The 23,816-nt window shown below is 41.8% G+C and overlaps 1 protein-coding gene across 1 annotated transcript in view; it reads left to right on the top strand.

Moving 5' to 3' along the window:
- The window catches only part of LOC147679893 (all-trans-retinol 13,14-reductase-like), a 221,280-nt gene that overhangs the window by 124,732 nt on the left and 72,732 nt on the right, over positions 1 to 23,816 (top strand). The window contains exons 4-5 of the mRNA XM_086943456.1: positions 21,036 to 21,237; positions 22,674 to 22,871. Of these exons, the coding sequence (XP_086799582.1) occupies positions 21,036 to 21,237; positions 22,674 to 22,871 (400 nt within the window). The remainder of the gene's footprint in view (positions 1 to 21,035; positions 21,238 to 22,673; positions 22,872 to 23,816) is intronic.

Raw genomic sequence — 23,816 nt, 5'->3', positions numbered from 1 at the left:
AGCGAGAGAAATCAATTACTAGCAAGTCAGCAAACTGTAAAACGCTAATCTTATATCTACTCCCGCAATTAATAATATAAGATTACATGTACTCACCAACGGTAAGTATAAAATATAATATGCACAGGGTCGTCGTCTTCTCTTGGTCAATATACGGCTATCTGTGTCAAGATAATGACTATAGTAAGATAGCCCGTATAAAAACTGTAGTTACTTCAAGTCAATAAAGTTTTACCAACACTCACCTATCGTCGGTTTCTTCAAATATCTCGACTACCTAGAATATATATGAGAGGAAACGGCTTTTAATATCTCGTACCGTTCCATAATTTAGTGTCTCAATAAGACCCCAGCCAACTTTCCTAGAAATTACCTGTGTTCTGCTTATTAGCAACTCATCCTACATCGTCCGACCTCGTCCAAGTATTGGCGTCTAGCGTGGGTGCCATCTTAAAGTGTCCTTAAATATACTGATTGACGCGCGCCATGTTGTAATATGTTCGTATTCTTTCTACAAATCTAAACACGCTGTTGCCCATGTAAACGGGCAAAATAAATGCCTATACTCCAGTATCATGCACCTTCGTATAATTGGGATATAAAGTGTTTAAGCACGTTAACTGAACTAAGGTTCGAAATATCGGCGTCAAGCATGGGCGCCATCTTGGAATGGGCTGAAATGCGTTTATATATAAGCGCCATATTTCAATATGTTCGTACCGTTTCTAAGAGTAAAAACACGTTACTCTACATGTATATATGGGCCAAACTAGTATCACTAATCCAATAACAAGCATCCTAGTATAAGTAATGCATATGATATCCAAGCACGTTGGCATAAATCAAATTCCATGAAATTAAGTATCATATCTATTCAATTGTCCGATTTCGATCGGGTTTCCAGAATAATTCCTACTTACACATTAGACCCTGCGCTCAACCATAAATCCTGGGATAATGTACTAATCTATTAATGCATACCTAAATAAACAGATCACAAAATAAAACCATAATGTCTATCCATATTGTACCATAGGGATGGGTGAGTAGAGTTCGTGAAGGGTAAATGTTAGCCAGTTAGCCAAACGAAAGGCAACCGAGGGTGCACAATCATCTTAACTATTCAATCTCATTCCATCATCAAACATATAATATTTAGAAGGGAAGCGAAATCAAATCCTAGGGACTGAGTGTCCCTGTACAGTCTAGTGCCAGAAATCTGCTAGATGTCAACAACAGTCATTAATATATTTACAGTCAAAAATGCAAAAGTGAACATCATATAGGTCAAAGATCAGCCCAATTCTTACTCATTGCCCAAGAAGTACTGGTACTCATTATCAATGTTAAGCCCATGTTGGACCGATTTCAGTTTCATTATCCACAGTACTTCCCTACGTCTGAGTTTCAGAGTTCTGTTACCTCCCCTGGGATCCTGAGGTACATGTTCTATTGCATGATAACAAAATTGGTGACCTCCCTGATTATCAATGTTCTGAACAAAATGAGCAGCTATTGGGTATCTGGTGTCCCCACTCTTCCAAGCCCTAATATGCTCCATCATTCTGTCTCTTAGTCTTCTTATCGTGCTGCCCACGTAAATCTGTCCACATGAACAAGCTATGATATACACAACAAAGGAGGTTTCACAGTTCATGAAAGTGTCAATTTCATACATTACTGAATTATTGTAGCTGAAACTCACAATCTTTTTACAAGCCCATCTACAGCAATTACAACGCCCACATTTGTAGAATCCCTTAGTCAAGCTCCTGGGCCAGATTTCTCTATTTCTGATTGGATAGCTTGGGCTCAAGTCACTCGCCAAAGTTCTCCCTTTCCTGAAGGTCACAGCCGGTCTCTGTCCAATGTGTTCTGATAAATCCTTATCAGCTGACAACAAGTGCCAGTGTCGATTTAGAATAGAGTACAATTTATTAGACTCTGTATTGTAATTAGTCACTAAACATACCTCTCGTTCTTTTTTCTCTGTAGTCTCCTTATCTTTTAATGTATGAGATCGTTCAAGTCTATGGACACGTGTTTTCGCCTTCTCAATAACTGCCCTACTTTACATAGTCAATTGAGTGACCTGACTATAGAAGGGGCTAATGCTACAAAATTGTTACTTTCATTGACAGAGAATGAGGAAGACCCTATCACACTGTCTAGAGTCCTGGAGGACTTAGAGATTAACAGATATCTCAGTCAAAGCAGCGGTCTAAAATTAAAATCTAAGTGGACTCCTCAATTGGGCACAGGCAATACTATAGATGCTTTCCATAAGTCTGTGGAATTTGAAATTGATAAACTCATTGATAAACGGTCAAAGGGTGGCTTCTATAAAAAATCAGACAACCTCACACAGGGAGAAAGGAAAGCACTTGTGCTCCTCAAATCCAATAATGACATCACAATTCGAATGGCTGATAAGGGTGGCAACGTGGTTGTAATGGATACCACCAAATATAATGCAGAAATCATGTCACAGTTAGAGGATCATAAATATTATGAGTCCTTACCAAACAATCCACTGCCATCCCTAATGATATTGATCAATGAGAGACTTAGAAATTGGTATGATATGTCGCTATTGGATTTGGATGAGTATAACTATTTGACAATTTCAGTACCTAAAGCTCCTTGTTTATACACCTTACCTAAGGTACATAAGAATAGGGAGAACCCACCCGGACGGCCAATTATCTCTGGTATTGGGGGTCCGACTGAAAAGATATCTGAGTATATTGACATATTCATGAGACCGTTTGTCGAGAACTTACCCTCCTATATTCGGGACACTAAGCATGTCTTGAACATGATGTCAGATGTGACCTGGCAAAGTGATATGTTTCTTGTAACACTAGATGTGGTCTCATTATATTCAAATATAGACCACACATTGGGAATTCATGCAGTAGAGACCTTTTTCAACAGGAGACCAGCTGAGTACTTTGAGCACACAAAGATGATACTAGACATGACACAGATAGTACTCAGTAACAATGTATTTGTGTTTAATCGTAATTGGTATAGACAGCGCCTTGGGACCGCGATGGGCTCCAGATTTGCTCCGTCTTTTGCCAACCTGTTCATGGGATGGTTCGAGGCGGAGTGGATCTGGGGTCGTCGTGGGGTCAGGTGGATTGAATATATTCAATATTGGGGTCGTTTCATAGACGACTGTCTCATGATCTGGACCGGCAGTCTGGAGGACCTTCTGTGTTTTTTCGAATACCTTAACAGTAATGATGTTAACCTGAAGTTCACAACTCAATATGATAAGGAGAAGATTTATTTTCTCGATGTTGAGCTATACACAAAGGGAAATAAGTTGTGTTCCAAGATGTACAGGAAGGAGACTAGTTGTAACTCACTATTACATGCTAAGAGTTGCCACCCCAATTCTCAGATAAAATCCATCCCGTATGGAGAGATGGTCCGAGCTAGGAGGAACTGTTCGGAGGACGATGAATTTAAGGATACAGTACAGGATATGTCTTCCAGATTTCATGCTAGGGGTTACCAACGGGCAGTTATTGAGAAGGCGAAAACACGTGTCCATAGACTTGAACGATCTCATACATTAAAAGATAAGGAGACTACAGAGAAAAAAGAACGAGAGGTACGTTTAGTGACTAATTACAATACAGAGTCTAATAAATTGTACTCTATTCTAAATCGACACTGGCACTTGTTGTCAGCTGATAAGGATTTATCAGAACACATTGGACAGAGACCGGCTGTGACCTTCAGGAAAGGGAGAACTTTGGCGAGTGACTTGAGCCCAAGCTATCCAATCAGAAATAGAGAAATCTGGCCCAGGAGCTTGACTAAGGGATTCTACAAATGTGGGCGTTGTAATTGCTGTAGATGGGCTTGTAAAAAGATTGTGAGTTTCAGCTACAATAATTCAGTAATGTATGAAATTGACACTTTCATGAACTGTGAAACCTCCTTTGTTGTGTATATCATAGCTTGTTCATGTGGACAGATTTACGTGGGCAGCACGATAAGAAGACTAAGAGACAGAATGATGGAGCATATTAGAGCCTGGAAGAGTGGGGACACCAGATACCCAATAGCTGCTCATTTTGTTCAGAACATTGATAATCAGGGAGGTCACCAATTTTGTTATCATGCAATAGAACATGTACCTCAGGATCCCAGGGGAGGTAACAGAACTCTGAAACTCAGACGTAGGGAAGTACTGTGGATAATGAAACTGAAATCGGTCCAACATGGGCTTAACATTGATAATGAGTACCAGTACTTCTTGGGCAATGAGTAAGAATTGGGCTGATCTTTGACCTATATGATGTTCACTTTTGCATTTTTGACTGTAAATATATTAATGACTGTTGTTGACATCTAGCAGATTTCTGGCACTAGACTGTACAGGGACACTCAGTCCCTAGGATTTGATTTCGCTTCCCTTCTAAATATTATATGTTTGATGATGGAATGAGATTGAATAGTTAAGATGATTGTGCACCCTCGGTTGCCTTTCGTTTGGCTAACTGGCTAACATTTACCCTTCACGAACTCTACTCACCCATCCCTATGGTACAATATGGATAGACATTATGGTTTTATTTTGTGATCTGTTTATTTAGGTCTGCATTAATAGATTAGTACATTATCCCAGGATTTATGGTTGAGCGCAGGGTCTAATGTGTAAGTAGGAATTATTCTGGAAACCCGATCGAAATCGGACAATTGAATAGATATGATACTTAATTTCATGGAATTTGATTTATGCCAACGTGCTTGGATATCATATGCATTACTTATACTAGGATGCTTGTTATTGGATTAGTGATACTAGTTTGGCCCATATATACATGTAGAGTAACGTGTTTTTACTCTTAGAAACGGTACGAACATATTGAAATATGGCGCTTATATATAAACGCATTTCAGCCCATTCCAAGATGGCGCCCATGCTTGACGCCGATATTTCGAACCTTAGTTCAGTTAACGTGCTTAAACACTTTATATCCCAATTATACGAAGGTGCATGATACTGGAGTATAGGCATTTATTTTGCCCGTTTACATGGGCAACAGCGTGTTTAGATTTGTAGAAAGAATACGAACATATTACAAGATGGCGCGCGTCAATCAGTATATTTAAGGACACTTTAAGATGGCGCCCACGCTAGACGCCAATACTTGGACGAGGTCGGACGATGTAGGATGAGTTGCTAATAAGCAGAACACAGGTAATTTCTAGGAAAGTTGGCTGGGGTCTTATTGAGACACTAAATTATGGAACGGTACGAGATATTAAAAGCCGTTTCCTCTCATATATATTCTAGGTAGTCGAGATATTTGAAGAAACCGACGATAGGTGAGTGTTGGTAAAACTTTATTGACTTGAAGTAACTACAGTTTTTATACGGGCTATCTTACTATAGTCATTATCTTGACACAGATAGCCGTATATTGACCAAGAGAAGACGACGACCCTGTGCATATTATATTTTATACTTACCGTTGGTGAGTACATGTAATCTTATATTATTAATTGCGGGAGTAGATATAAGATTAGCGTTTTACAGTTTGCTGACTTGCTAGTAATTGATTTCTCTCGCTTACATTAGAGGTGAACTTTATATTAGCAGTGCAGAAGATAAGGGGAACCTTGTGTATAAAATGACTTTGTATAATAATTCTACTTAAACTTTGTATTTGGTTTAGGAGTATGCACTGAGTCAGATGCTTTTACTCACAGGATGGTCTAATATTTTATTTATGGTACATGGACCGTAAATTGGGGAGTGACGTGCTAATTCTATTGTTTAGAATACAGTGGACAAGTGAAGTCTAAACGATAACATATTAGAACACACCAGACGATAATTACTGGGTGAGTGTTGTAGGATACACGTTTGTATCAATTCTACCCAGCAATAAAAACTTGGATTGTAATACATTTACTTTTGACTTCGGTGGAAATTATAGGTGAATGGAGAGATAGACACTGATGACATATTGCTGGATGAATTGTGAGGAGATTTTGAAGGTAAACCCAATTTATTAACAACATAGGGGGTGAACGTTCAATTTTAGTTGGCATATCATTTCTGTTTGGATTCATTAGTGGAATATACAGTTGCCTTTTGATATTAGTGACAGCACTTAAGGTATATATTATTTGATACGCCTCTGTTTTTTCAGATTGATTGATTTGTTCACGTTATAAGGACCATATAAGAATGAGAGATTACGGAAAGATACAGAGGTGATAAGTTACCCCTACCTTGCTTATATATCTTGGTGGTAGGGTTCTTTTTCTTTTTATCTTACACTGGGTGGTTATTAGAACTGGAATGGTTTCTTGATGATTCATTTTCTCACTTCAAACTCTTCACTCTGCAGGCCTTTATCTGACTGGATGGTGGTTGGTACTATCCCACATCTAATTTTAGTTACAGGAAAAATATTTATACTGACTGTAGGAAATGTTTTGTTTGATTACAGCCCTGAAGAAGTCGAGGTATAATTTATGCACGACGAAACACGTGTTGGCTGGTGTAATCAACTTTTGAAATAAATTACAAGGACTTCACATACAGAAAGTGGACTCTTTTGTGCATTGACCTTGGAGACTATATTTATTTGATCCGACTCCTGAGGATTGGGGTTGCTTGCCATATATACGTTGGAACTATGTGAGTGAACTGTGGGTGTGCTCAGAGGATATTGTTCTCAGTGTTGCTTCACATGAAGCCAGTTGATGTTGGATACGCATCATTCCTCTTGAAGCACCTTTTGATTATTGTCAATAACTATATTTTAGTACCCTGAAGTTAAGGTAGTGCGCCCATAATAGGTTGGTATCCCCCACTAAACTAAAAAAGAATGCTATCTTTGTTTTTCTCTTTATAAATAAAAGCATCGAAAATACATCAACTAGCCAGAAAATATTTAAACATCATCTGAACGCCCTATCGACCATTGACGCAAACCCTGATTATTGCATGTGAGTACCACTTATCTATGGCAAACCTACTGAATACCTAGTACCTAACATCTTCCGACAATGAGGTAGAGATGAAATATGGTCAACTATGAACTAATATATGTGTTCACTAATAAAATTGCTTTCCTATGACAAATAAATATTTATGACAAACAGGAAGCTTTATATCCTAATATATAAAAATACCATGATAACCAGATAGTTATAGATCAGGATTATGCTGGTTTTATCTAAAATTGATCACGAATAGTATGAATCCTCATAAATATGTGCCCTCCGTTAAATAAGTTGATCTATTGAGATACAAAAATATTCAAGAGAAAATAAGAAGTGCATACACCTAGCCAACTCTGAACTTTTTATCAGTTGGTCTTATGAAGTATTGCTCTCCATAAATATCTCAGTGTCTAAATACCTGGTCAAACTTTGAACTTATTATCAGTTTGCTCCAATGAGTATTGCTCTCAATAAATATCTGTGTCTGAATGGATTTGTGAAATACACAGGGAAATGAAAAGATATATAAACATTATCTTTATATAAGACATACTGGCTACAATGTTAAGACATAGACTGATATATGTTGTGTACATATTTCTTCAAGGATGTATAACTAATGCAATGTTTTTTTAAATATATTTTGTTTTAGAGCTTTGTGTGGCTACTCCAGAAGAAGGCGCTGGTTCGCCGAAACGCGCGTAGAGATCCTATCTGCCACTTTCTGTTTTTTAACTCAATTTTCATATATATTGTTACCACTATATGAACTTTTTTAATTCTCACTTGTGTGATATATGATTTTATTGATGTCAAATGTTAATTGTGCTATATGTTGTATTTTTTTAAAAAATAACCTCAGAATAAAAAACATATATTTTCTTAACCTTTTGTAGCCAATTGTCTTTGAATACATTGTATAGGTCAGTATAGGTTGCCTAGGTTGTTTTTTGTCACATGGTTCATTTTCCCTGGCCTAGGAACTTTTGTATCCGAATCCTCAGGGGGTCCTTGTTAAATACACGCGTAAATTCAAATAAGCCCATTCCAAACCATATGAAAAGTAAAATCCTTATGGTTCGCAGGGTACCATGGGTAGGACCTATAGCTAAATCAATTGCGGGTGATTGTATAGTTATTTCATTTGAGGAACCCCATAGTGCCGAACAGATTTGCACTTGGAAATCATATGGAGACACATCACCCATTGAAGCTAGGCCCCTATCGTTTTTTTATCCCCCACGTAGGCCTATACAATATGGGTCCAACTGGAATATTGTCAAACAGCACCACGGTTATGTACCAAATTTGGCGAGACAGGCTGATCGAAATATGTGGAATGGTATTCCCACCTTTAACAGGTACAGTTGCTTAGATGCTGTTGACTGACTTGAGACTATGCCAAACTGTATCCCCAAGCTATATGACACCTACTGTACACTTGGCGATGGGAATTCTTATCCCCGAGCTAATAAAAGCAAGATATCACATAGTAAGGGAGTGGGAGTCAAGATTAGTAGCAGAATGTGGGACCATCAGAATAAGGAAAGGTCTTCAGTAGCTAATAAATTATGCCATGACCTGGGTGAGGGTTGTCTTGATGTGGGAATTAATACTGTAGTAAGAGCTGTGATCACCAAGGCAGAGAACCAAACCGCCGGCTTACAGCTACATACATTTGTCATGGAACATTGCTGGTGTTGGTAAAAACCTGAAAGATCCAGAATGGGCTGATTATGTTGACTCTAGTGACTTTTGTTTATTGCCAGAAACATGGGCAATGGATGTTCCGCACAGGATCGGATACAAAACCTATGGCATTGAGGCAGTCCGGTCAGACAGGGGGAGACCGTCAGGGGGATTGATCATATGGCTCAAAGTCACCCTGACAATGAGGGTCAAAACTATAGACACAGGAACCCCTGATATCCTGGCCTTAAAAGTTGTAACCTCAAAGGGGAATGAATGTTACATTGTCAATGTCTATAATAGACCCCTTGGCCATTCCAAGGTCTCACCCACTCTGGAAACACTGGATCTCTTTTTGAAAAAGGTGGTTGGTGATGTTCCGGTAATCCTGGGAGGCGACTTAAACTGCAATTTTGAACCGGTTCTTGGGATCATTGATGTCTTTGAGGACGAAGATCAAGCGTATAAAATCCCCCAGCTTGAGACTTCAAACTGCGTTAAGTGCTCTACTCTGGCCGTCCAACTATTAAGGCTAACTGCAGATCATGGTCTCAGAGCATGCAATGGCCGCCTCCCTTCCGACTTGACAAAACAACCAACTTTTGCGAAATCCAATAGTAACCTAGACTTCATACTTGTTTCACTAAGCAATTGGCATTACTTGATTGACTTAAAAGTGGCAAGTAGGGAGGAAAGTGATCACTATCCCCTAGAACTTTATATCGATGCGCAAATGTTTAGTGATATTCCTGCCAATCCAGCCACTACATCAACTGAGATTGCTACTGGCAAAATGTGTGAGCAGGTACACATAAATAGCAATAGACGTGCACTAAAATGGCCCTATATTTTGTCTGATGGTAAGGCCTTAGCATCGGTATATTCTCTCTTTGGGAAAATGTTTGGACCTATAGCTGGACAATCTTTTTTACCTGACCACTTTGATCACTTCGTCAAACTACATAATGTTTTTTTCAATGAACTAAAAACTTGTTTGTCAAAAATGCCTAGGAAAAAGCAACAAAATGTACGAGTAGGATGCCACGGAAAACTATGGTATGATCAATCATGTACGTTGGCCAAGAGACACCTTTTGCTTGCTATCAAAAGTAAATCAAAGGAAGGAGTCAAATCTGCAAGGGAGGCATATAAGCGCGCCCAAAAAACAGCAAAGAAACTATGGGAAGAATCGATCTGGGCTGAAATGTTAGCTGCTGCAAAATTAAATGACAATGTTGGCTTTTGGAGGTTGGTCGCAAACGAGGGGCATGCAGGCAGAGCCGTGAAGGACACGTTTCTAGATGAAATGACATGGGTGACTCATTTCACATCCCTCTATAAACAATACGATGGTGGTGCTGATGAGATACCATGGTTCCCTCCTCCTATTGAACCCCTTGACTTTACACTGGAGGAAACAAAAAGGGCGATTAATGAACTAAAAAACAGTAAAGCTCCTGGCCCTGATAAAATACCGGGCGATCTATATAAACATGACATTGAAGTATGGGCTCCTTATGTAAATCGCTTGTTTAATGTTTTGTCTAAAAGTTGTCACTTTCCAGACAGCTGGCGTGCAGCAGAAGTTGTTTTAATCTTCAAAAAGGGGAATAGATCTGTACCTTCAAACTACAGACCAATTAGTCTAATGGACACCCTGCAAAAACTCTATGCCAAACACTTATTATTTCGGATCAATGATTGGCTGGAGGATTCAAAAATAATCTCTAAATTCCAAGCAGGCTTTAGGAGCAAGACCAGTACCATAGATCAAATCTTCAGATTCTGTTGTATAATCTGGAAGTACGTGCACATTAGGAAAGGTCATCTGTATGTAGCTTTCGTAGATCTGAGAGCGGCATTTGACCCCCGAAACTTGCTCTGGAGGTCTTTAAGTGAAGCTGGTCTGCCAGGGTGTCTTTTGGCTCAAATAATCGAGTTGCATGCTAGAAACCATGCTAACATCAGGTGGGGTCCAAATGGTGAACTGACGCGTAACATTCCCATTGAGCGTGGGGTTCGGCAAGGATGCGTCTTGGCCCCCACCTTATTTTCCTTGTTTGTCAATGATGTTCCTGATTATTTGAATGGTTGCATTAATGATTCCCCACAGCTTAACGGAGAGAGGGTGCCTGCGTTGCTCTTCGCGGATGATACCATTCTAATATCCCAAACCAAGAAGGGCCTCCAGGCACTCTTAAACTCCTTTAGCTGCTACTGTGTGACCAAGGGATTAGAAATAAACGTTGATAAAACGAAATGTATGGCACTGAATCCCAGCAAACCGGACAGAGGGATCCTGACTTTGAATGGCCAGACATTAGGAACCGTGGAAAACTTTTCTTATCTGGGAGTAGTACTTGATTCAAAATTAAGTTGGAAGGCCCAAATTGAGAAAAGTAAGGTGTCATATGCTCACAACGTCAAACCAATCCTATGCAGACTGAATGCTAGTACAAGTAAGAGTGTAACTCCTGTTCTTGAACTTTTCAAATTTAAAATTCAATCTGCCGTCTTGTATGGGGCGGAGATATGGGGACCTTGGGCCAGGGATAGCCTCCAGGGCCTGGACAATAAATTTATGAGAGCTATTGTAGGGGTCCCGAACAGCACACCTTTAATTCCCCTCCAGCTTGACTTGAATTTTAAAAGAACAGATTACTTTGTTATTATAAGACCATTAATGTTTTGGATTAGGATATGGTCTACCCCAGAACTGCTTGAATATAGAAACGGCCTTCGAGAACTACTGAATCTCGACTCTTTTAATTCTATTCAGTGGCTTGTGCATATCAAAAAATGGTTCTCGCTTCTGGGCCTGTATTCGCTGTGGGAGAATCCTGATAATCTACCGGCTTTTGCTAAATCTATAGTTAAACGAGCCTTTTGGTCTTATATGACTGATAAGCTTGTACATGAAAGTAGAGCTGGGTCTTTAATTCAAGATTTTTTATCCTTTAAAGATGAACCCCGCTTTGAATCCTTTTTGGATGAAATAGAGCCACCTATTGCAAAGTCCCTTTATTTGAAATTCAGATATGGGATCCTTATGTTGAATTTTAATACAGAACGCTGGTCAAAGAAAAAGCTGGGATGCCTGTATGGCAAAAGTGGGATATGTTCTATGTGCTCAAATTCCTGTACGGAGAATGAGGTTCACATGTTGTTTATATGTAAAGCTTACTCGAAGGCTCGAAAGAAATGGTTAAAACCCATGTGCACTCTCCTAGGAACTAGATCTTGTTCTGCAGCATACAGGATTATAAAAAGTAATACAACCCAGTTTATCGTATTCAGTATAAGTAGGTTCCTCTATTCTGTGTATATTGTTCGCAGGAAATTTGGTCAGATACTCTGAGTAGGACCTCTGTATATGCTCATAAAATCCAGCTGTTAAAATGAAATGTGTTTAAATGAGGAGGCTGAAAATTAATTTTTGTACTGTATTTTTAAACTCATTGTTTTAAAGTGTTGGTGTATGTATTTTGCTATGATCCTCTGTTTTTATTATGTATATATGTGTCTTTTATGGCCAAACTGGCCGAAATAAAGAAATAAATTATTGTCAAAAACTTCAATTTTCAGCTTCATTGGTCAAGACACGCCTATAGTTTTAAGAAACACAATATAGACGCTTTTTCTTTGTGGTTGGAAGTTTGCATTAAAAGCAGAAGAATAAATGCTGGTTTGCACTGAGTTGGGGAAGATTTTGATAGCTAGCGTGGCTTCTACCGCCTTCCACAACCATGTTCAGGATGGGGGTCTGTTATGACCAGATTCTCAGACTAGATAGAACCAGCTCACAAGAGCAACACCAACCTGGCCAAAACGTAACCACCTCCCTCCTCAGGACCCATCTATCCAGGCACCTGGGTACCTACCTGAGGATGGGGAACTCGCAATATACAAGCTCATATCATTAGAAACACCACTAAATCTATAGGGATTACTAGGAATACCCACTGATTACTAAGGACGTCCATGCCCTACACCACACTCATACCTCATAGTCTCGCGACCACATGGGTCCAGACTAATCTACCCTGGGGCAGTTCCGATTATTTACCCTTACACACTGATTACCATCAGTGCTCACTCAACACGCAATCCGGCGTGCCATACACACTGAGCTGCAGCCCCAGTGCTCTCTTTTTATCCGGTCCACAATCCGGCGGACCTACACATCAGGCTTCCACCTGATGCTCTCACTAACGCCACTTTCCCTAGAGACGATCTCATTACACACCGTATCCCCCCGGTGCTCTCTCAAGCCACAATCTTGCGGGTATACACACTGACCACAATCAGTGCTCTCACTAACGCTTCTACACAACGACGACCACTTTCCTATGAATACCTTCAGCTCTCTGGAAGTCTCTCTCACTATTCACTAAAGGTTCGCTACTACAATAATATTATGGGATGGCCGAATCACTTAGTGTCAATAATTCCCTAGCTCAAGGGCTCCTCTCTCTCCCTAATTATTCAGTGGCTACTTACCGGATCAGGGGCAGCATCTGTTCTGGCTGTAACACCTGACTAGAAGGAAAGGTTACCTGTGCTTTTAAGAACAATAGACACACACTGTATGCAAGAGTTATTACCTGATTAAAATGCTCTCTATCATAAGAACAACACATGCACACTAGTTCACTAAGAACTGGGGTATCTTTATTACAATAACAATAGAATACACATACACAAATCTGCGGGGTCTCTATACCTAGCAGGAACTGTAACACACCGCTGAAAGAAAAGGATTAGACATACAATATAAGGACAAGGTTAATATTTGAAAAGTAAGGAACAAAGTCACCTTGGGAGTATGAAGTCTTGCTCTAGCTGTCCTCTGGGCTTCTCTCTCGTCTGTGCCTTAGCTCGTCTTAGATTCTCTCCTGCACTCTTGGACACACATCTGCGCTGATCACTTTGCACTGGACTCCTTTCCCCCACGGACTCTCTCCACCTTCCAACTTCAGTTTAATGGTTTCTGCCGCTCTGATAATCGTTCGCTCCACTAACTTCTTCACTCTATCTGATTGTCTCCATGCCAATGTCCAATTCACTCCAGCTGCTCCCACAGATTAATCCACGATATAACTTCAGTCTCTTCTAAAAGGCATTACTTCAGACTCCAGCTATTCACAACTCCTCCTGATAAGTAACTGCTTCTGACTGCTTCCTTCAGTTCCAGCTCACTGACTGTCTGTCTGTCTTCTCTCTGTTCCAAGCATCTTCTGTCTCTTCTCCTCCTGCAACTCCACTCCTCTCCTCTGCTTCAATCCAACTCAACTGCTTTCAGCTCAAACTCGTTCCGCTCCTCCAACTTAACTGACTCCGCTCCTCCAACTCAACTAACTGACTCCGCCTCTGCACTTCACTAATATAGAATGCTCTTCCCTCATGGAAATTTCCAACAGAGGGCTGCCTCCCACCGAATTCCTGTGCCAGCTCCAGGGCCCCTTGCGCAGCCGCAGTGACCATCTGCATGTTACGTCTGAACCCAAGAGACAAACACATTCCTCGGATAAGAACCAGCCCTGGCTGGTTTTCCTCTAGCAGACAACAGGCTTAACTATAAACATTACCTTTCCCCTTCAAGCATCTCAGCTCTGCAGGGATAGGAAACAAAATGGAGTCTCTCTAGTTCTAGGCCTTGTAGGCCTGAGAAGGATGAAATAATCCTTAGCTCTGTCAGAGTACCTACACAAACCATACCAATGTGTAATATAAAGTCAGGACCACAGGATCCACCCTCTACTATAGGCAGGATAATGAAATGACACATAAATATGTCAAAGCCAATAGGCAATAGATGGATTAGAGTCAAGAATAAGGGATCTATCATCATATAAAGCAGCTATCCTCTTCTAGGTCTGGAAAAAGGGCTTAAAAGGGCCAACACATGGTAAGAATACAGATGATGGATGTGAGCAAGTTTAAAGTCTTCATCACTCCGAAATAGAGCCAAAAAAACGGTCAAGACAAGGTCAACTGGATCATCTAGTGTACCTGGTTTAATCTCACGCTGGCACGTGGACTTGGATGGCTTTCATGTCCCTCATAAACAGAGCTGGTAAAAGGGATGGTTTGGAGGGGACTTTATGACAAAGGCACACACTTTTTGGTCTGTTGTGCACCTGCAACCACCTTAAGGAATCAATAGAATTTTAACAACTGTATTTTCCAACTTTTCAGCAAAGAAAACAAACATATTACATAAATAAAAAGTAAATATGTTCTAACCAGGAGTGAGCAGTACATAAATCATTAAAAAAAACAGTAGTACACGAATTCGTATGTGAGACGAGCCCCGGGCAAGTCGTTTCGGAAGAAAAAAAGAGCATAGCACCCGTACAAGACCATCTCCGTCTATGACCACACACACCCATGCTGTCTTGATTAATGAGGCAGCTTTCATGACCGTAGCACTTGGTGGTGCTGGATGTTGTATTTGATGTGTTTTCTCTTTCCTTGGAGGACTTCTGGCAAAAGAGGAAGAAGCGTCCATTGCCCCACATCAAGTTTTTGGCCAAGGCCAAGCAAAAACGTCTGGCAAGCCTATTATTAGGTTGAGGAGTGGTGAGCAGCACAGACCACTGACACCAGATTTCTGTGAAAAAGGCCGCTTTATTGAAACAGATGCACAAAACAACCTTGGCCTTTGCCTTACAAAACTACAGCCTCACTATACAAAGTTAATCACCTGAGTTAGGCTACCCTCACCCCAAAAATGCCCCCCTCCCCCACAACTTAATTCAGCAATATCATACATGCTCCAGAGCTGGTCAACTGCAACTGAGACCTCTAAACACCCTTCCCTCTTTACTACATCTATTAACCTCTTAACCAATTAAACTTCTTAAAGGACCTTAAACTTACTGGCTCCTCCAAGCGTGAACTTGCCCACCCATTTCGTTTCAGCCTGAATTGCCGCTGACAACAACAATAAACTACGTTAAACCATGGCAACTTCTCTGCCAACCATCGAAGCAATTGCTTCAAGCGCTAACCTTAACAACATACCCCTTTTGCACACCAATATGCAACCAAACTTGCCCAATGAGGATGATGGACGAGAAAAGGGTGATCCCCACCCAAAAAAGTAAGTATAGGGACAGGAGGGGGAGGACAAATATATTAATAACAGGTACCAGCCGCTATGTCACCAAGATAAAATGGTGGCTAGTACCGTAAAATGGCAGCATATATATACCCTTGGGCTACACAAGTAGCCTAAAAAATGCCCAAATCCCGAGCAGTCATCTGACAGCTCCCCTGCCTCTAAATCCCTGGGGGGGCAGACCTCCCAGTGGCCAGCTGCCCCCCAAATCCCCTTTTGACTTTCACGGTCTTCAAAAGGCCTATTTTAGCTGTCATCAGACATGCTTCAGAGATAGGATGTGAAAAAGCATGCATAGTCGGATACTGTGTAACGGATACAGTGTTCACGTATGCAAAAATGTGGAGCAGCAAACTGAGCATTTCAAATATCCTTTAAGTGATAATGACACTGGCACTGTAGTAACCATATTACTACGTGCAACTTGGCACATCATGTCTCCAGAACTGCTCTATTCATTTATGTGCACTTGTACTCTGCTAATCAAGTGCAGCAGGTACAATGAAATGAGCCAAGACTGCAAGCTCCAGAATACTCTAGTTTCACATGTGAGGAGTAGAGTGCACCAACGAGGTTATGAACAACATTTTAATACACAGTTTTCTGAAAGAATTTCTCTCCTGGCCCCTGATGTACAACTTTTTCTTTTCAGTTAGTAAGCATATGTTATTAATAGTAGTTCAGAAGTAAATCTCTCGTTGAGTAAGACACAGCTCAGAATCACTCTTCAGACCTAAATGCCTCACAGCCTGAGCATGTTGGGGGCAGGTTCCAAGAGCAGAAGACCAAAAAGTAGCATCCCAGAGGCTAAGATACTTTTTGTACGCATAATTCTGATGCATAGAAATGTCAGAATGTTAAATTAACCCTCCCCGGAACTGCCTCTAAAGTGGGAGGAATGTGTTTTGACAGCTCAGAATCCTCTCCTTGTAAACTGAAGATTGCATGCGCGCCTGTTAAAATCATGGCAAAATGGGGCTGATGTATCAATCAATCAATCATGGAATTTTAAGTGTGCTACTCACCTGTGAGGGTCTCAAGGCGCTGGGAGTGGGGGAACAGCTCCGGTCAGTCGAAGAGCCACGTCTTGAGGGTCTTCCTGAAGATGTGCAGAGTAGGGGCGCATCTGATGTCGATCGGGAGCTCGTTCCAGCTCTTGGCCACGACATAGGAGAAGGTTCTTCAACCCGTTCTTGCTCTGCGGATGCCCGGGCGTTTGACTAGGGCAAGGTCGGTGGATCAGAGGTTCCTCTTGGGTACATGGAAGGACATTCTGTCGTTTAGGTATTAGGGTCCGATGTTGTGGAGGCATTCAGGGGCACCAGATTGATTCCTGCCAGTAAGTTATGGTTAAAGTTGTTAACTCATGCTAGTCATATGGGTACTGTTAAGACGAAGGAAAGATTGAGGGAATCCTACTGGTGGCCGGTCATGGAGTTTGGATCTAAAAAGAAGTTCGGAGTTGCCCGGAATGCAGAACACAACCTATGGTAGTAAGAGAACGATCTGAGGGTCCATGGTCAGATGTTGCCATCAACATTTTGGGTCCCATTAAGTTAAGATTTAGGGACTCTTATGTCCTAATGTGTATGGACATGTTTTCCTGTTGGCCTGAGATTACGGTAGTAAATTCTGTCGTGTCCTCAGTGATTATTGAGTTTTTGGACTCTCTCTTTGAAAGAGAAAGTTTTCCCAAGTCTGTATTATTGGATAACGGGGTACAATTTACCTCCTCTGTTGTGGAAGAGTTCTTGTCTTTGAGAGGCATCAAACACAAGAAGGCAGCTCTCTATCATCCAGAGAGTAATGGGGTTGTTGAGAGGTTTGTAAAGGTCTTGAAAGAGGCCTTACAGCAGGCTGTTGCAACAGGTGCTGATTGGGAAACCGCAATGAGGAAGAAATTTAGAGTACAGGTTTACTCCACACTCGTCTATGGGTGTGTCGCCCTTCCAATTTTCAAGAAGAGCATTCCTTGTATAGAGGTGTGTCCCTCTTGGGTCAGTGCAAATAGAATATCTGTTGACAAAAATGTTATGGGTACTGAAGGTTGGAAAGAAAGAGACAGCATGGTCAAGGAGAAGAGAAAGCGTTGGTTTGATGGGAGGAAAGCTGTTAAAAACACAAAGGTTTCAGTAAGTGATTGGGTAAAAATAAAATCTCCTCGCTAAAGCAAAGCTGGTTCGAGGTTCAGTATACCCTTTCAATGCCATTCGCACCAATGATCATAAGCTATGGAACCTGAATAGGGTAGCTAAGTGCCAGGTAGCGGGTTCTCAACCTTGTGTTGCATCAAAGGATTCTGGTGCCATGTCACCTGCTAGGCCGCGCAGGTTCATTCAACGACCTGCAAGATATCAAGATTATGTTTAGTTCTGTTGTCATTATATTATTTTGTTTTTTTTTGTTCTCTCCTCTGTTGTGTTATCAAGTGGGAGGTGATGTAGTGTTCTCAATTCTCTGAATAAGAATGTTATTTCTGTTACTAGGCGACGCTGTCTAGAATGTAGAATCAGCATCTTATGAATAGATTGTAAGCAGCTGTTCAGTTGGCAGCTGCAGGGTTTGATGCTGGATGAAGTTTTCTGTACTTCCTTGTACATAATAAACCTTCAAGTTATATCATCTTTTACATGCTGCCGTCCTACTTCATTACAACATCCTCACCGCTAGATGTCCCTCCACAAAATCCATTTATGCCATCCTCTGGGATAAATTTGTGACCTTGTGCGGTGGCCAGCACAGAGATTCCTTCCCGGCGAAGCTGTTGGATGTCCTTTTGTTTTCCTTTTAGCTCATCAAGACCTTGCAGTGGGCGCTATTCAAGGTTATTTGTTGCCCCATTCTGCCTGTCTGCATTTCCTGGACCAACTCTTCTTGTGAAAATCACCTGTTGTAATGAGGTTCATTAAAGGTTTGACATACATGTTTTTCCCCGTGCCCTGTGTCTCGTGACCTTGAACACTGTCAGCCTCATTGCAAATATTTGCTTGTCACATGAATGAACTACCAGAACTTTCAGTGTAACAACCATACACCACCTTTGTCCTGAACACATTTTTACAGAGGTCTTGGGCAACCTTCTGACCTAAATTCATGATTCCAGATTGGGCGAATCATCACACTTTGGCATTGTTTGATCTCCCTCACTCCTTTAAAGAGGAGAGACTCTATCAGGTAGATGGCAAAAGACCTTTAAGTTATACACAGATCGTACTAAGGATCATCGAGTGATAAATCCTTTTTTTGTTGGCGTTCCCTGAAGCGAAGAAGGGGAAGGCTGTGAAGAGGAGGACCTTGTCAAGGTGGATAGTCCTCCACATTAAAATCTGGTACGCACTGTGTAAAAGTAGCCCCCGGGAGGTCTGAGAGCCCTTTCTACTGGGTCTAAGGCTTCTACCACTGGGATGCAGTGAGGAGTGCACGTCCTTGATATCTGCCAGGCTGTGACCTAGGTTCCAGCGTAAACATTTACAAAGCACTGCTGCTTTGACAGCCAGTTCCGAGGGGAAGGGCACTTTACCTGCTCGATTCTTCAAGATTTTCAGTCAGAGCCACTCTACAGACCCTTCTTGTGGAGGGTTCTGCTTTGTTATCTATTCTAAGATGAATAATCTGTAGTTAGATACGTCCATAAAAAAAAAATACCTTACCTTTGGTATCACTGTTTTTGGTGGATGCTCCATCTAGCAGCAGATACCTCACTGCCCTCCCATCTCCTTGTTCTGTTGAGTGGCCTCTTTTTAATATCTAAAAATGTCCCAAGATAATATACAGCACACTCTTATCAACAAATTGTTCACAATTGGTCTTCTAGCTTGAATCCCCGAGAGTCTGGGTCCGAACTCCCTTGATACAGCGTGGTCGCTTGCGTACTCGGCGGTCAACCTGGTTGACTGTCGAGCACGCAAGCGACCACGCTGTGTTCTTCCGTATCAAGGGAGCTCGGACCCAGACTTGATGGGGGGTTGAATCGCCAACTCTCGGGGATTCAAGCTAAAAGACCAATTGGAATATTAGCATACCCATTATGAACCACCGGTTATACTAACAGCTCATTTCTCAATGGTTGTTCTGTGTGAATTTTGACTTGATATCAGCATAAGTGTTTTACTACCTGTGATACTTCTTGGATTTCATCTTTTGGTATGATATAGACCTTGCCTGTTTGCTACCTATTGACGTGGCTGAAGTACTTTTCGTCTTCTTCTATCTTGAAGATCTGAATTCGCACAAGTGGGCTCATCGATTGATATAACCCATTTAGACATTGTGTTCCGCAACTGGCTTTTATTGACATCTTATTGAACTGCTCATTTTTTTGGTTATGACCCCCTGATGATACTATAAGCCCTGACGAAGTTCCCGTGGCACTGGGGAACGAAACACGTTGGCTGTGTGCCAGTTCACCTCTTGAAGAAACTCAATAAAAGAAGAATTTTAAAAGAATAAACTTGTTGTCTTGACTTCGCTGTAGTGCACCTTCCTTTGGTTTTTTGTGAATTGTAAATAGGCATCTTTCAGCAGCTGTTGCCGGAAGAGGTTGCACACATTATTAACTTTTTGAAACTAAGAGAGTGTAGGTGCTTGCCCGTGGTTAGCTGCTGTGTTCATATGTTTCACTGCCGCACAGTTTTACAAAGCACCTACATTTCTCCTTCCTTAAGAATCGGGTCCACAGCCCTTAAGGTTCCAGGCTAACAAGGTGTGTTATTGCGTGCCTTCTTTTAAGCAGATACACACAACAGCAGCACTAATCTGTTTCAGTCCTTCTGGTGTGGGTGAATCGTTCTCTTCGCTTGCCTAAAAAAGTCATGTTCCTTAACCTGCTGAGAACCTGGCCTGTGGCTGACTCTTCTACAGACCTACTTGCTATGTTCAGCACACAACTGACCGTCTCACTGTGGAATTTTTAGACTCCTATGTAGAAGACATACCCCGAAGGGTTGACGGAGAAGAAGTAGAAGGGTATTAAGCAGTGCATTACATTCAATTGACTTTTCCTTGGCCCTGCTACCCATTTAAAATGTGGCATGTGATTCATATTTTAATGTCCCTTTAGGATTACAGCTACGGTTATGCAAAAGTCCCCCCTCCCCCCCCCCCCCCCTCCCCACCCATGACACCCTTATTTCACATTTTGAACATATTTTAGATCCATAGAAATTGTATAAACGGCAGACTGGAAATTGAATTATTGTAGATGGCTGGTACCTAAACCAACTTGTTGGCTTTCTTGCAGGGGGTATCCCGATGTGCACCCCACCTGGCTATCCTGAAGCTCATCCCCCTTCCTCTAGCTCTCTTCCTGTGTCGCACAGGCCTCGTTGCATGGCTGTCGTCTTTCTTCAAGATGGCATCCAAGAGTGTTGCCAAGGTAGTTGAGGAGCTAACAACCAACAAGGAGCTCCAAACTGTGCTGTCCTACCTATACCTTGATTACGGTAAGCCAGAGAAGTTGGAGAAAACAATGCGAGTAATGTAACAAGTAAGCCAAAACTAACAAAATGTCAAAGAAAAGTAATTTCTGCATAAGGGGGGTATAGGATCAATTCACAAACTCAAGGAATGTTTTAACAAAATGTTATGGATATATAGAACACATACCATGAGTTAGTGTATGAAATGGCTTCTATTGGTAGTAGATGTGTGGGATCCAAGCTGTGAGGATCAAAGCTGTGAGGATCAAATCTGCAGGTACTCGAATCACTCCCTTATATATATATATTTTTTTTTAAAAGACACTTTTAATCAGCTCGTCTGGTCAGTGCACGATTATTTCCCACAGTGAGCTTCCCTTGAGAGAAACAAGAGGAGTTCCTCTTTTTGTTGAAGCCTCTGGGGCAGAGTCAATCAAATATATGCCTCTTTTGTGACCGGCAGGCATGGCTGGAGAAGGGTTAGTGATATTTCATTGGCTGACATGACGGAGTCTTCCCCTTATCCTGCTGACATTCCGGCTGAAGCATCTTGCTGGAGAACGCTTGTTGGGTCTTCATCAGCCAATAAGTCAACTTCTTGTGACTGATATTTCTACCTCTTGTGACGGTTACTCTACACAAGGCCCTGCAAAAGGAATTTTATTAAGGTGGGCGGTTAACTCTGCTCCGCCAGCAGAGTTTATGAAGTTTTAGAACTCCACACTTTGGAGTGTGACGTTTTTAAAATTCCGCACTTGCAGCAGAGCGGATTTTACCAGTGCAGAGGACATGAGTCTAGGACTTACCTACTTCCCAAATGATGTCCTGCTCCTGCTGATGGCTGCAGTCTGCTTCCACTGCTCTGATTCGGAGAATTAAATCAACAGGAAGCACTGCAGTGCGCATGGCGTATTGCGTGAAGGCATGCATGACCCTATGAAATCCCATGATAGGGTCAGGCAGGCCTTCAAGCACTACTCCATGTGCACTGCCATTTTTCCTGTTAATTGAATTCTCTGAGCCAGGAAAGCAGAAGCCAAGTGCAGTTAGCAGCAGGAGCAGGCAGGAAACAGGAAGGGACTTGGGACGGCAGTGACAGCTAAGAGACTGGCGGCTGGGCTGCACTGCCGTGGACAGCCGGCGCCGCCATACCCACCTACCAAGGAGGAAGCTCAGGACAGGTAAGGTCAGGCCTTACTACGCCAGGCAGGGGTAAGCGGGGGTGCATTTAATTGTGCAGGTAACTCCGCCAGGCCACGGAACTCTTCGGAATTTCACAGAGTTTTCCAGTATCTCTGTGAAATTCCACAGAGTCAACTCCGCCCAGGGGTTAGAATTTTACCACCATCTTAGATAAGCATCGATCTGCAACATTACTTAAAACAATGTTTTCTTTTTCTTCTTCACAGCATAGTTAAGTAGTGTATAACTTGGTGATATAACCTCTTCCCATTCCACAGGTGTTTTACCGCGGAACGCCAGCTTTTCCCTGCATGCCTTGGTGGTTGAAGACTTCCTTTACGGAGCCTGGTACCCGAGCGGCGGGGCAAGTGAGATAGCTTTCCACCTCATCCCAGTGATTGAAAAGGCTGGGGGTGCTGTGTTTGCCAGAGCGCCGGTTAAAAGGATTCTGGTTGATGAGGCTGGAAGAGCCTGTGGTGAGTGTTACAGGAAAAAGTGGGAGTATGTTGTGGGGGGCGGTGGGTGCATGGTGAGTAGGAAGGATACTTGAATTGGATGTTTGCATTCTTCTATAACCTACTTGGGTACTAGGTAATTGGGTCAGGGAATGAGAGAGTTGCTGCTGTGAAGGTTTGGGGAAGGAGTGGCTATTAGTCCTACATTAGCTTTGGAGGGCACTCGAGTAAAGAGTCCGGAACCTGGCTTCAGGTTAGGAGTATGGGCTGTTCTAGGTGATTTGGGGTAGTTTCCGGAGTTTATTATTAAGTGATCAATTTACTTAGAATGAGGTGTGGGGATTACCCCTATGCCACAGCTGTTGCCATGGGCTTCTAGGCAATACAGACTAAAGCCCTCAGGAAAAAACCTATGACAATGCTCCTTGCTTTAATGTTTCAGGTTTACCAAGTAAAAATGTTAAATATAAAACTATGACCGCCACTTTAGAGTTCTTCATTCATCTTCGAAAGTCCAATGACAGACACAGTATTTTAGATAACTGTATAGTTTTGTGGATATTAACAAATGTTAATGTTGTATTGATATCCATATGCATTTTAGGGCTAGATGTATGACCGTTTTTAGTGGTTGCAAACAGAAATCGGTCTGTGCAATGTACAAACCCTATTTTGCGAGCTGGTAACCTGTCACTGACACGCAAAATAGGGTTTGCGACGTGCTATTAGGAAGGGGCGTGCCTAGGGCGTCCCTTCCTAATTACGATCCACGGTTCTATGTACGATTATTTTGCAACCAATATTAAGGTCGCAAAACACTTGCAGTTTACCAAATACATCAAGTAGGTGGTAAGCCACTCGCAAACTGCCGGGGTGTCTCAAAGGGACCCCTTCCCTTTTATGACTGGCAGGGAAAATATTTTTTAAGAGCAGGCAGGAGTCCCACGGACCACTGCCTACTCTTAG

The sequence above is a fragment of the Lissotriton vulgaris genome, chromosome 11, assembly GCF_964263255.1.
Source record: "Lissotriton vulgaris chromosome 11, aLisVul1.2, whole genome shotgun sequence".
Lineage (NCBI taxonomy): Eukaryota > Metazoa > Chordata > Amphibia > Caudata > Salamandridae > Lissotriton > Lissotriton vulgaris.
The sequence above is the reverse complement of the archived record's forward strand: the minus strand, read 5'-3'. Positions and strand labels throughout refer to the sequence as shown.